Below are 13,381 nucleotides of genomic sequence, written 5' to 3'. Positions count from 1 at the left end.
TGCTCTGCTTTAGCAGCTCATGGTGTTTGTTCTCATCGGTGATATTAAATTCCCAACACCACACACAGGATATTAAATTCTCTTCACCTTCACTGTTTTTTCCATTTATTTTTCTATAATTCCATAAGCCAGCCCACTGACAGCGAGTGCTATAAATCTCTTAGATAATGAAGTCATTACCTCTTGCAGGATTCTCTTCATTTTGAGCAGTAATGTCTTTACAGATGTACAGTCTTGCATCATCAATCTGAAAGGCAATGATTCCAAGCCGTTGATGTCTTCCTGTGCAAAGGGCCATTCCACAGATGGGCTGGTGGGCACTTGGCAGACACGAGGGCACTTAGTATCCTCTTGATCGCTTTCTCTTGGCAAATGTAGATAGAGATTTCTAGAAAATAATTTTTTTAGATTTAATTTGGTGATATCTATCAACTTATATTAATGGACAGTATATAATTATTAAAACAATGTAATAAATATTACGTTCATGCTTATACGATAAAACACAGTATTTTCAGTTATTTTAAAATGTATTTATTGTTCAATTTTGCTGCCTATTTATTTAATACTTTTTTTACAATTTGGCTTATGCTTACATTATTTATTTTCCCGTGCTCCAACAATGCAACAATTTTCTCTGCCTTTTTAATCCAGAAGTTTGATACAGGTGGATTACAAAAACTGATTACGTTGGTCATCTTTTCCACCACTGGACTCCTCCCCGGCCATGTCACACGCACCGACCGCAGGTGACGTGGCCGGGGAGGAGTCCTGTGGTGTCAGGACACCTTGCAGCTCAGTGTCGTACCCCTCTGCCCCCCTGCCCACCCAGCATCCATCTCTGGTCTCACCTGCCGCTCCCTGATGTAGCCCAGCACTATGACAGTGAGTTTGGCCATTCTGATGATTTTTCCCATTTGTACTGTGTATTGGTTACATGATTTATCTGTAATAAACTGTTTTAAATTTCACATGGATTCTATCTCAAATTGATTCCTTGCCACCTCCTGGATCTGCGCTTCAAAAATGTTGTTTTTGTCTGTTTCTCATCTGGTCATTTGAGTGCGGTAGCCACAGTCCAGTGTGACTTTTATAATTAGTTTGGCTCATTGGTTTACTTTCTGGACTTGGCTCCCTGTTGGAATTTTCAGCCAGGAAGCTGCGCATGGGAAGTACTTGGACATTCCAACATGACAATGATCCAAAATACAAGGCCAATTTGACCTGTCATTGGCTACATAAGAATAAAGTGAAGGTTCTGGTTCTCCTGACCTCAATATCATTGAGCCACTCTGGGGAGATCTCAAATGTGCAGTTCATGCAAGACAGCCCAAGAATTTACAGGAACTGGAGGCTTGTTGCCAGGAGGAATGGACAGATTTACCATCTGAGAAGATAAAGAGCATCATCCACAAATACCACATAAGTCTTTAAGCTGTCATTGATGTTAAAGGGGGCAATACATGGTAAACTTTTGATCAATGTCATTTGGGTAGTTTCTGTTGTCATTATGAGTACACGGTTGATTGATAATAAATGGCTTCAGCCAAACACTAACCATGAGTGAAAGAAAAGTTTTTGCATTATCATTCATATTCTTTAAATAATAGACATAGAATTATAATGAGCACAACTGTATATAGCACTTTAAATGTAGACTGTATTTTCATTAAGGTCCAGATGTTGCCCCCCAATGAATATGTGTTGAATGGGGGTGATGCCCTATTGAGTCAAATCCCGAGACTCAGTATAGGCAACCAGTGCGACACACACTGTACTTTAAAAGTGTCTTTCTGGCTGTTACTTATATCTGGTGGTATTACCCTGCTTTAAACTTCTCCACAACTTTATCCCTGACCTGTCCGGTGTTTTCCTTGGCCTTCATGATGCTGTTTGTTCACTGAGTTTTTTTTAACAAACCTCTGAGGGCTTCACAGAACAGCTGTATTTATATTGAGAGTAAATTACACAAAGGTGGACTCTATTTACTAATTAGGTGACGTCTGAAGGCAATTGGTTCTACTAGATTTTATTTGGGGGTATCAGTGTAAAGGGGGGTTGAATAAATGCATGCCACACTTTTCAGATATTTATTTGTAAAAAAATGTTGAAAACCATTTATCATTTTCCTTCCAATTCACGATTTTGTGGCACTTTGTTTTGTGTTGAAACATGACAAAATTGGACAATTTCAAGGGGTATGAATAATTTTTCAAGGCACTATATATCAATCAATGTAAAAATAAAATGCACAACTTCCCCCTGGCAGTATGGATTATAATGGTTTCTGCCTGGAAAAACAAGATGGGGTGAGGCCTGTGATGAGAATTTGAGAGGAGATTATAATGTGCTGCTCTGATGATATCTCCACCCCTGGATAGTCTAGTATGTACACAATCTGGAGAGTAGTAAACAAATGCATTAGCTTTACTACCACCTTTATCAATCTCCTCACCCTTTGTGTGACTACTGACAAGCGAATACAGTAATATTGGTGTAAAGAGGAAGGGCACATGTGTGTGTGTGTGTGTGTGTGTGTGTGTGTGTGTGTGTGTGTGTGTGTGGCTGCAGCAATTATGCTGCCTAAATAAAAGGAACACAGACTATTTTGCACTCCATCATTTTTTAAAGAGAAACTGTCAACAGGGATGCAACAATATGGTGTTTATACTGGCAATACAAGATCCTAAAGGCAATGCTACAAATCATAGGCTTTTATTGGTATCCTGTGTCAACCAATAAATCATTTCCATAAAGCAGGAGGTGGATCACAGGAAAGAGGGAAGAAGTGTATTTTCTATGTTTCAAATCCAAGATTTGTTGATAGCTTTGGCAGAATGATACACAGACTGTTCTGGTTTACGCACTATAAATTTGTCAGCCATTATTATGCAGAGTCAAGCCGAGAGTTTGGCTGTAGGTTTATGTCAACAGCTCCTACAGAAAGCAATTTGCATACATGTTATTGCAGCCTGACAGTGGGCCTTTTCTGAAAGTCTCGGTTGGAACTAATTGTTACTTTGTGAACAAGCAAGACAAGACACACAGGTCTGGCCATTATTGGATCCCAAGTGGGTCTGTGTTGTTCTACTGGGCAATTTTATTGAAGAAGCAGTTAATGCATATGAAAAAAGACTATTTGTTGACACCAGAAATCTTCTATAGAAGACAATAATTGGATGTCTGCTGATACTAAACCATGGGTTCTATTGAAAAAAATTACAAAGCAATTATTAGAGAGGATGAGACAAAAAGATGCAATCTGCAACCAATGAGGTTTTTGTTGTCATTTTGACAGCTTATCACAATATTAATGTAGCTACTATTACGTGAATTTAGCATGATAAGCCATGATAAGACTTAAAACCAAGTGGGAGATAGTGTACATTTATATTACTAAAATAACTTGATAATAATAATAATAATAATAATAATAATAATAATAATAATAATAATAATAATAATAATTCTCTGCAACATTGAAATAAATGTATATATATTTAAATAATTGTATTCAAAAACACTCTGGTAACACTTTAATCATAAGTAGAGGTAAGTGAACTTCTGAAAAGTTTGACCAGTGGTTGTTCAGCTGAACCTTTTAGGGCTCTTTCACACGGAGCGGATCCATATTGATCCGCCCCGTGTGTGTCCGTCTGCTCAGCGGGGATCATCCGTAAATCCCAGCTGAGCTGTCGGCGGACAGGGCGGTCCCCTCACACTGTGCAGAGACCGCCCTGTCTTTCCTCCGCTCTCCCCTATGGGGAATCTGATGAATTACGGATCGTGTGTCCGTATTCATACGATCCGTTCCGCCAGACGGAAGAAAAATAGGGTTTTCTTCCGTCTGAAAAAGCGGATCTTTGCGGAGGCAGATCTTTATGGACGTTAGCGGATACATCATCCGCTAACATCTGCAATCCCATAGGGAAGCATTACAAGTCCGTAAACTGACTTGTAAAAAACGGACCGTTCGTCCGCCCGTGTGAAAGGGCCCTTAAAACTTAAAACTTCAAAGACCTGAATTTGCAAACCCTATGTACCAGTGAAATCAATGCCTGGCTAATTATAGGGTCAAATATTGAAAAATTGGAATGAGGTCAAGTTAAGGGTTCTCAGATAACAGAAGCAGCAGATAAAAGACAAAAGCACTCTAAGTAATTTGGAAAATGTGTGATTTGTGAAAAGAAATACTGAAGTTTAGATGTAGCACAGAATTCATAAAATGTGATTAAATCTGATAAATAGTTCTATTCATAACCACGATACAGTAATTATATTTAGTATTTAAATAATGATTAAAAGGACATTCATGTTTAGAAAGAGAATATGAAACCTTTTTAGCCATGCTGGAAATGTCCCCACTAAATTAAAAAATGTACCTCAATGATTAAGCCCCGGTGGGTGGGGCGAAACATGTAAGGGGTTGTGGTCTGGGGACTGGCATCAACTGAGGCTTTAACATCCTAACTAGGATTGGCTTTGGTGTGCGGCACTTTCATGCTTTAATTCTCACTTCTCACTGAAAATATATTTTTAGATTTGGCTCACAGAATTTAAAATTGACTTTCAAAATAAAAGGGTGATTTAAGTATTCATCCGTGTTTTTGGAGAAATATGGTACAAGGTCATTATTTTCTAAAGATACCATTTACATCCCAACTTCAAATTTGATCTACTTTAAAGCTGAACTTCAATAATTTTTCATATTTCTATCTATTAAATATTCTGCCTCTGTTGTTTTAACTTTTGATAGTAAAACATATTTTTTTTTCTGCCAGTAAATACCTTATACAGCCCACTTCCTGTTTCTTGTGTGGAAAAAAAAGCCTAGGCTTATGATATAATGCACAGCTCTCTCTCTCATTCTTGTGAGAGTTTACCAGGATGGGAGGGGGGTGAGTTATAAGAGGGCCAATTAGAGTTGCAGAGCTGGAGGTGTGCCTATGTGTGTCTGTGTAACTCCAGGAAGTGAACAGGAAGCAGCTTCAGCTGCCCACAGTAAAAATGCTTGCAGTCAGACACAGTGGTGGGAGATTTCTGCAGCATATTTGGCAAGTACAGAATCACAGTATATATACAATAATATGCAAAGTGGTGGGAATCTTCAGAATGGCAAATATGTTTTTATTACAAATATGTGAGCAGACTGCAGTTCCTCTTTATATATGTTGAACTTTTTGTTGAAGGGAATCTTGTGAAGAAAAACACACAGATTTGTCAATATTTTTCTTTTAAGAATGTAGGGCCAGATTCACAGAACAAATACGCCGGAGTATCTACTGATACTCCGGCGTATTTTCAAATTTGCCGCGTCGTATCTTAGTTTGTGATTCACAAACAAGATACGACGGCTTTTGGCTAAGATCCGACAGGCTTACGGCTTCGTACGCCTTCGGATCTTAGGCTGCAATACTTCGGCCGCCGCTGGGTGGAGTTTGCGTCGTTTTCCTGCGTCGGGTATGCAAATTAGCATTTACGGCGATCCACGAACCTACTCGCGTGCGTAACGTCGTTTTTTCCCGTCGCAAAGTTAAGCAATCTTTTTCATTGCTTAACTTTACACCAGCCATGATAAAGTATGGCCGTCGTTCCCGCTTCGAATTTAATTTTTTTTATTTTTTTGGGCGTAAGTACGGCGTAAGTACGTTACGCACGTCACCATTCACAAACACGTCGGGGCGCCATAATTTTGCGCAAAGCACGTCGGAAAAATTGCGAACGGAGCATGCGCAGAACGTTCGGCGTGGGAGCGCGCCTAATTTAAATGGTACACAACCCATTTGAATTAGGCGGGCTTGCGTCAGACATCTTTACGATACACCACCGCAAGTTTACAGGTAAGTGTTATGTGAATCAGGCACTTACGCTGAAAACTTGCGGCGCAAATTCTACATCATAAAAGCCATAGAGTCATCTGTGTAGCCAACTATTGCTTCTCAAAACAGTCATCTGTCCGAACCTAGATTGGGGAGACTGAGAGAATTGGGAATAAGGCTGGCTCTCTAAGCAAAGCATGAGATGTCCTCACTGGGTAATTTAGCTATCACCTTTTACATACAGTATACAGCAAACATCTTACCCTCTTATGTTCTCTACTTCCCACACATGCAACCCCCTGAGGTCTTAATGGAAGAACAAAATATGACACAATGAGATAAATCTTCAAACATTTTTACCAAGTGAAAAATATTACTGTGCCATTAAAGTCATTTCACATGACACTTTGCAAGATGTGGATGCTGTTTGTGAACAAAGCAAGTACCGAAAAGGCTTTTGTACACATTTATTTCAAGGACACTAATCAACACAACATCCCGGAGTTCTTAAAGCCTTATGACCAGAGAAATTTGACTTTATCTCTTTTTATCAATTGTTTTCTTTTACAATCTTTGACTAAGAACAAAAGCAACATGATTTTCTAACAATGTTGGCTATAATAAACACCTAAAAGCAACATTTTTGGACAAAGCTCAATCTGTAATATGTCAAAAACCCAAAGAGCAAGAAATGGAGTTTAAAGGCGCAGAAGGATTGATCAACATCAAATTATAAAAAAATAGAAAAATGTATTTAAGATATAGATAATATAAAATTACTAAAAATAATCAGGCAAGAATGGCCCTATGGTCACAATACAAAAGAATAGTTGCCTCTACATATTTCACCACAAACGTGGCTGAATTTGGTCTGAATTCGGACCTGAAATGGACCAAAAGATGCACAGGGCTCCTGTGCAATTTGCACCGGAGCCGCTGTGAACTGGCACCATAGAGAGCTGGTCACAATGCCCTGCTATGCGAACTGGATGTGGTGAAACCTGCATTTAATTTGCATAGCTGTGAACCCAGCCTCACACGGCTGCACATGGGCTGCCGCCAATGAGAATCAGTAGATTCTGGGCAGCATTTCTAAATGCTGTGAAAGAAGAAATGGCTGCACACCGCAGCTAGTTCCAAAAATCCTTTATTGGAATTCCCAATGTGACACAACAGGACACTGACATGCTGCACGGTTGACGCATTTCACACACTGAAGATGTGCTTAATCATAACACAGGCATGCCCAACTAATCCATCCTAAATATATCTACCCCCATCCTATTTAAGATTAATCAGTTGGGCCTATCTGTGTTATGATTAAGCAAATTTTCAGAGTGTAAAATGCATCAACAGTGCAGCCTGTCAGTGTCATGTTGTGTTACATTGGGAATTCCAATAAAGGATTTTTGGAACTAGCCATGGTGTGCAGCCATTTCTTCATTCATTGCTATTTATGCATGTTCAGCGTCCATCAGGTTTCCTTGTCTCACCTGGAGAGGTGGGTCACCTTCATCCATTTCTAAATGCTGCCTGTAAACACAGTAGACATTAGAGTTGTACTCTCTACAAATAGATGGCTGGTGCTGCCGCTGTTTGCATGTAACTGCTTATTTGAGTGGTTACATACGAACAGAACCTCCAATTGACCCTGGATGCAGAAAGAATGCAATCAGGGTTGGCTAATTGCCCACTTTGAATGCAGCCATTGCACAGAGTGTTGCTGCATCGAGAGGCAGCATTTAGCCACCTCTGGGTGAATGTAGCCTAATCAGAGTGCAAAAACTACTTTTAAAAGAGACCGAGCCACTGAACACCGCCGATGGCTCATTCTCTCACCTCCCCATACAGAGAGCTACTGCCTGTTAATAATACTGCCTCTCCTGCTCTGCTTCTTCATGCTCACTGGATCGCTGAGCTGTGAAGGGGCAGGGATTGGCAGGGAGTGGCCGTCTCAGCGGCTCGCTGAGACGCTCATCAGTCCATCCACCTGGCGGAACCAGACTCCCAGAGTCAGGATGATGCTGTGCCTGGACTGATTCCAGTGACGTCAGCAGAGAGCGGACTTCAGACCGCTCTCTGCTGTAAAAGGGGTCACAAGAGTGCAAAAGGGATTGCACTCCTGTGACCCATAGGAGAAGCCCAGTCGAATGTGCTTAGGCTGGACTTCTTTTATTATTAAAGTTAGAGATTGTTTTAAACATTGTACTGTTGCTGTACAAAGTTAGATGCCACTGGGTGGCCACTGATGATGTAACTCGTAGGCCCCGTACACACGACCGAACATGTCTGCTGAAACTGGTCCGCGAACCAGTTTCAGCAGACATGTTCAGTCGTCTGTACAGCCGAGCGGACAGGATTCCAGCGTACATTTGCCCGCCAGACCGTTTTCAAGCGGACAAATGTTTCTAAACATGTTTAGAAACATGCCCGCTGGAATCCTGCCCGTCGGACATGTTCGGTCGTCTGTACAGACTTACCGTACATGTCCGAGCGGCCGCCATCCCTCGCATTCGTCGAATGACTTTGACGCATGCGTGAAAGCATTGAACTTCCAGGGCCGCGCACGTCGCCGCGTCATCGTCGCGGCCTCATCACCGCGTATCGTGTACGCGCGGATTTCTGTATGATGGTGTGTACAGCCATCATACAGAAATCTCCGGGCGGGCATGTACGCTGAAAACGGTCCGAGACATGCAAAAGAGACTTTGCATGTCTCTACCTTTTAGCACTGAAAACATAGTCTGATGGATAAAATCAACATCACTGGTTTAGATAATCTTACTATAGATCCATTTTCTTTCCATTTGAAAAGACATATATGTGATCAGAATCAGTAAAGAAACATTTCACTAGTTTAGTTTTATAGCAATCTAATAGGAAACAGTATCTTTATGTCCTTGTATAATATTAAAGTACACCATAACGAGTGTGACTTCTGCTTCTGAAAATGTTAATTACAGCAGAGTATAAAAGTGGTGAATACTAATCAGCTGATTTGCATACTTTAACACAACCTCATTATAGACAATAACAACTAATGTTTAGCACCAAAAACTTTGTTTGCAATATTCAAGTGTTCCTTTTCTATCCTAATCAATCTTGGGGCATCTGTACACTAACAAGAAAGGTCAAATAAAAATCAAGGTGTAATGGTTCATCTATAACAAGAAAAAATAATACAGATATTCTATGTCATCTTAAATATGAAGAAATATGAAAGTGACCCTGTCACACTAAGAAATTCCTATAAGAGACTGAGGGAGGCTGCAGTGCTGGATTGGAGGGAAGCTAGGACACTGAGAAGTGCCAAAGAGGTTAATATACAGTAAAAGCTCTTCTGTTTTATTTACCTTCCGATAATATTTAAAAAAACTAAACATTTCATTTTATGCAATTAGGCAGCTGCAGAAAAGTGGTCCCTGACGAAACTGGTTACTAAGTGGTTATTTTGGGCCAGATTCTCAGAAGAGTTACGACGGAGTATCTCAGGAAACACCGTCGTATCTCTGTTTCTGAGCCCGGGTATCAATGCGAGTGATTCCTAGAATAATTTCCGCATAGATACGGCCAAGATCCGACAGGTGTAAGTCACTTACACCGTCGGATCTTAGATGTAATGCAACGCCGGCCGCTAGCCTGATACGCCGATTCCCGAACAAATTTGTGTTGCGTACTCGTCGCTTACGTCATTTCCGTAAGCGTAAGGTTACCCCTGCTATATGAGGGATAATCTTACGCCAGTCCGCCATATGCCATGTTGAGTATGGCGTCGGGTCTGCGTCATCTTTTTTCATCGGTTACGTAGTTTTCCTAAGTCGTTCTTGAATACGACTTTACGTCAATGACGCACACGTCGGTGTCATTGACGTTTTCCGTCGTGAGCTGGAGCATGCACACTGGGCTATTTTTCAGCCCGGAGCATGCGCAGTTCAATCGGCGCGGGGGCGCGCTTAATTTGAATGCAAGCCGTCCCCTTCTATTACGCGGCCATACGCTGGGCCATTTACACTACGCCACCGCAAATTACGGAGCAAGTGTTTGGGGAATACGGCACTTGCTCCTGTAAGTTGCGGTGGCGTAGTGTAAATGGCTTACACTACGCCAACGCAGATTCTTAGAGAATCTGGCCCTCTGTGTGTATTGTCAATTGTTATGTGCTAAATTCTCTCATTTCTAACTTTCTTCAATTATTAGAAAGCATGCTGCTTTCTGAGTGTAGAAGGTCATTTAATTAATTTGTTCATTGTGTATTGGAGACATCCTGCCACGCGATTTATTTATGGCATTCCCCTGTCTGGCTGGGACCACAATCCCTCAAGAGATTTCCCGTACAATGGTTCAAGATGTATTCTGCATTGAGAAGTTATTAATAAAAGGTCAAAGGGAAATAAATATGTAACTTGTACACAGCACTGTTAACAGAGAAACGATCCTATGGGAAGTGAAGATGAAAATTGGTCCTGAAGTAAGATTACAAATATTCAAGTATTACTGAAGCACCTATAACATAAATCTGCCATTGCTGTAGGCTAACAACAGTTTTTAGCCATTGTGAACATGATTTTGTGCTGTCATTTCTCATATGACAAGGTGTGTGGTTAATTCTTTTCTGACAAAGGATGATACCATGTTTCTGAATGTTTACATGATTACAAAGCATGTGTACGAAAATGACAGGTAAAGACAGGTAAAAATTATTTTCTAGCATCAAATGTTCAGAGAAATAACAGATGCCAGCTATAATAACCAGGAATTAGGAAGATATCATCCATTACAGTTGTGCAGAGCTTCAGGGATACTGAGCTGTAAAAACATCCTAGCTATTTAGAAAAGTCACATCATATAGCTCTCTGTTAGAGATAAATCTTAGTAAGACTCATTAATAAAATAAAAAAAAACAGGGAAAAGAAAAGAGTGCTTCTGGTAGCAAGTATATTCCAACTTTCATTCTTTTAATACAGTCTTTAAATGGAAAGCTAGCATTTTTGATTGACTGGTTGTTTTTTGGCCTGTAAAGGATTCATAGTCCGGTCCAAGTTGCATTGGATTAAATTGGAATAAATGCTTATAGAGCGCCGAATGTGAGTTGTGAAACTCGCGTCTAAGCGCTTACCAACAAGCTGGGGGTATCCAGTTCCCAGGAGCAAAAAGAAGAAACTAGGACATCTAAGTAAAAGAGGGGAACAGACAAGAAATAAACAGAAATATAAAAAGAAGGGAGGGGTGGCAGGGCACAGAAAGCCTATCCCTACTCCCTGTCCTGCTAAGGGCTTGGAAGGCCAAGTGTCTATCTGTAGGCTTGTGAAAAAAGCAGTGTTTTCAAGCCCTTACGGAAGGCCATGAAGGAGGAGGATGCTCTGGGCTGATGAGGGAGCTGGTTCCAAAGAGAATTCCCCAGTGTTTGGAGCCGGCGGCCACCTTTTAAAGCTGATCGACTAGATTGAATAATCGCTAACAGGGCGTCAGTCGAACAAAGCTCTCTGGGTGGACAGTAGTGTTGTGTTGAAAGGACAATCCATAAAAAAAGTGATATTTAGTTATATGTGAGGTCTGAAGGTCTAATGCCACGACGTACACGCGATCGGTTCATCCGATGAAAACTGACCGATGCATTTTTTCATCAGATATCCGATGAAGCTGACTTTCATCAGTCTTGCCTACACACCATCAGTTAAAAAACCGATTGTGTCAGAACGCGGTGACGTAAAACACTACGACGTGCTGAGAAAAATTAAGTTTAATGCTTCCGAGCATGCGTCGACTTGATTCTGAGCATGCGTTGATTTTTAACCGATGGACTTGCCCACAGACGATCGTTTTTTTCTATCGGTTTTTTAACCATCAGATAATTTTAAAACAGGTTCTAAATTTTTTCACCGATGGGAAAAAAAACGATGGGGCCCACACACGATCGGTTCGTCCGATGAAAACGGTCCATCCGACCGTTTTCATCAGACGGACCGATCGTGTGTACACGGCATTAGTCAGCTCCTGTCTTCCTCTATGCAGGCATGCAGACCAAGGAACTCAAGTGTTGATATCTCACAAAGTCCAACAGACCAAAAGAGGTCCAGTCATTTAAAGGGTTTGTAAAGGTTCATTTTTTTATTTTCTAAATAGTTTCCCTTAAGCTAGTGCATTGTTGGTTCACTTACCTTTTCCTTTGATTTCCCTTCTAAATGTTTTTTTCTTTGTTTTCTTTGTCTGAATTTCTCACTTCCTGTTCCTCCTCAGTAAGCTGTTCAGTAAGCTGTTCTGGCTGACTTTCCACCGCTCGGATGATGGTGGAAAGCTTACTGAGGAGAAACAGGAAGTGAGAAATTCAGACAAAGAAAAAAAAACATTTAGAAGGGAAATTGAAGGAAAAGGTAAGTGAACCAACAATGCACTAGCTTAAAGGAACCTATTTAGAAAAAAAAAAAAAAAAAAACCTTTACAACCCCTTTAACTGTCTAGCATCTACTGAAATATTAGTATATAAATGTAATTGGACTGCCCCTTTTAGCAACCTGCATAAAGTAACAGTTTGATTCTGAAACATAAGAGGTAGTTATGTTTAAGCAAGCAACCTATACTCCTACAGTACAGTCGTGGCTGTGACAATATTCTATACTAAAAAAATAGGTAAAAATGGTAAAATAATGGCTTATATAGATCAGCGGCACCAATAGAACTGTTATATGGTGCTATGTACAAACTTAAAAGCGGTTCTCCACCCTAAAGTGGAGTCCCGCTGATCGGAACCCTCCCCCCCCTCGTTGTGTGCTGGGAACACTCGGCTCCCAGCACACAGCAGGAGCCAATCGGCGGGCGCGGCGCGACTCGCGCATGCGCCGTAGGGAACCGGGCAGTGAAGCCGCAGTGCTTCACTTCCTGGTTCCCTCAGCGTGGATGGCGGGGGGAGCAGCAGAGAGACGAGCGATCGCTCTTCCCCTGCTGCGATCGGCGCTGGACTCCAGGACAGGTAAGTGTCCTAATATTAAAAGTCAGCAGCTGCAGTATTTGTAGCTGCTGGCTTTTAATATTTTTTTCCCATGGCACATCCGCTTTAAATGTGTAAAAACAAGAGTTGGTTTAATGGCATCTCCTCCATTGCCAGCATTCCTCTGCTTCTATCTAATTGACTGTTACAGAACACAGCACAGCCTGAATACCTTACGGCATACTTAAAAAAAAAGTATTTTGCAACCTTCAGACTTTCATTTAAGGAATGTTAATTCCCATGGTGCCCTACTATCCACAGTGTTCAAGGATGCATTTAACTCTATAATGCTGAAATGCTAATAGGTTAAATAAATAAGTCATCAATAGGGATATAGGTCAAATTGTGATCACTTTTAGTTCACATGAACATTGAGTTGAAGTTGCCCTTTAATTTTAATGAAGCAATAAGGTGATCTTGCTCTTTGCCCATGCAGCAGGCTCATATTAATGCCGCCTCCCCTCACCTTTCCTTTGCTCCTCCATCACCCATTCAGTTTTCACCTATGAGTCACTCAAGTCATAAAACTATCACATGGAGCAAGCCATGCACCTTTATATCTGGAAGTACTGGGTAT

At 40.9% G+C, this 13,381-nt stretch overlaps 1 protein-coding gene across 1 annotated transcript in view; it reads right to left on the bottom strand.

The window, feature by feature from the left end:
* The window catches only part of CCSER1 (coiled-coil serine rich protein 1), a 1,156,365-nt gene that overhangs the window by 452,450 nt on the left and 690,534 nt on the right, over window positions 1-13,381 (bottom strand). The window contains 1 exon segment of the mRNA XM_040327888.1: window positions 181-388. Within this exon segment, the coding sequence (XP_040183822.1) occupies window positions 181-388 (208 nt within the window).

The sequence above is a fragment of the Rana temporaria genome, chromosome 1, assembly GCF_905171775.1.
Source record: "Rana temporaria chromosome 1, aRanTem1.1, whole genome shotgun sequence".
NCBI classification, from domain to species: Eukaryota; Metazoa; Chordata; class Amphibia; order Anura; family Ranidae; genus Rana; species Rana temporaria.
This window is presented reverse-complemented; position numbering and strand designations above follow the sequence as displayed.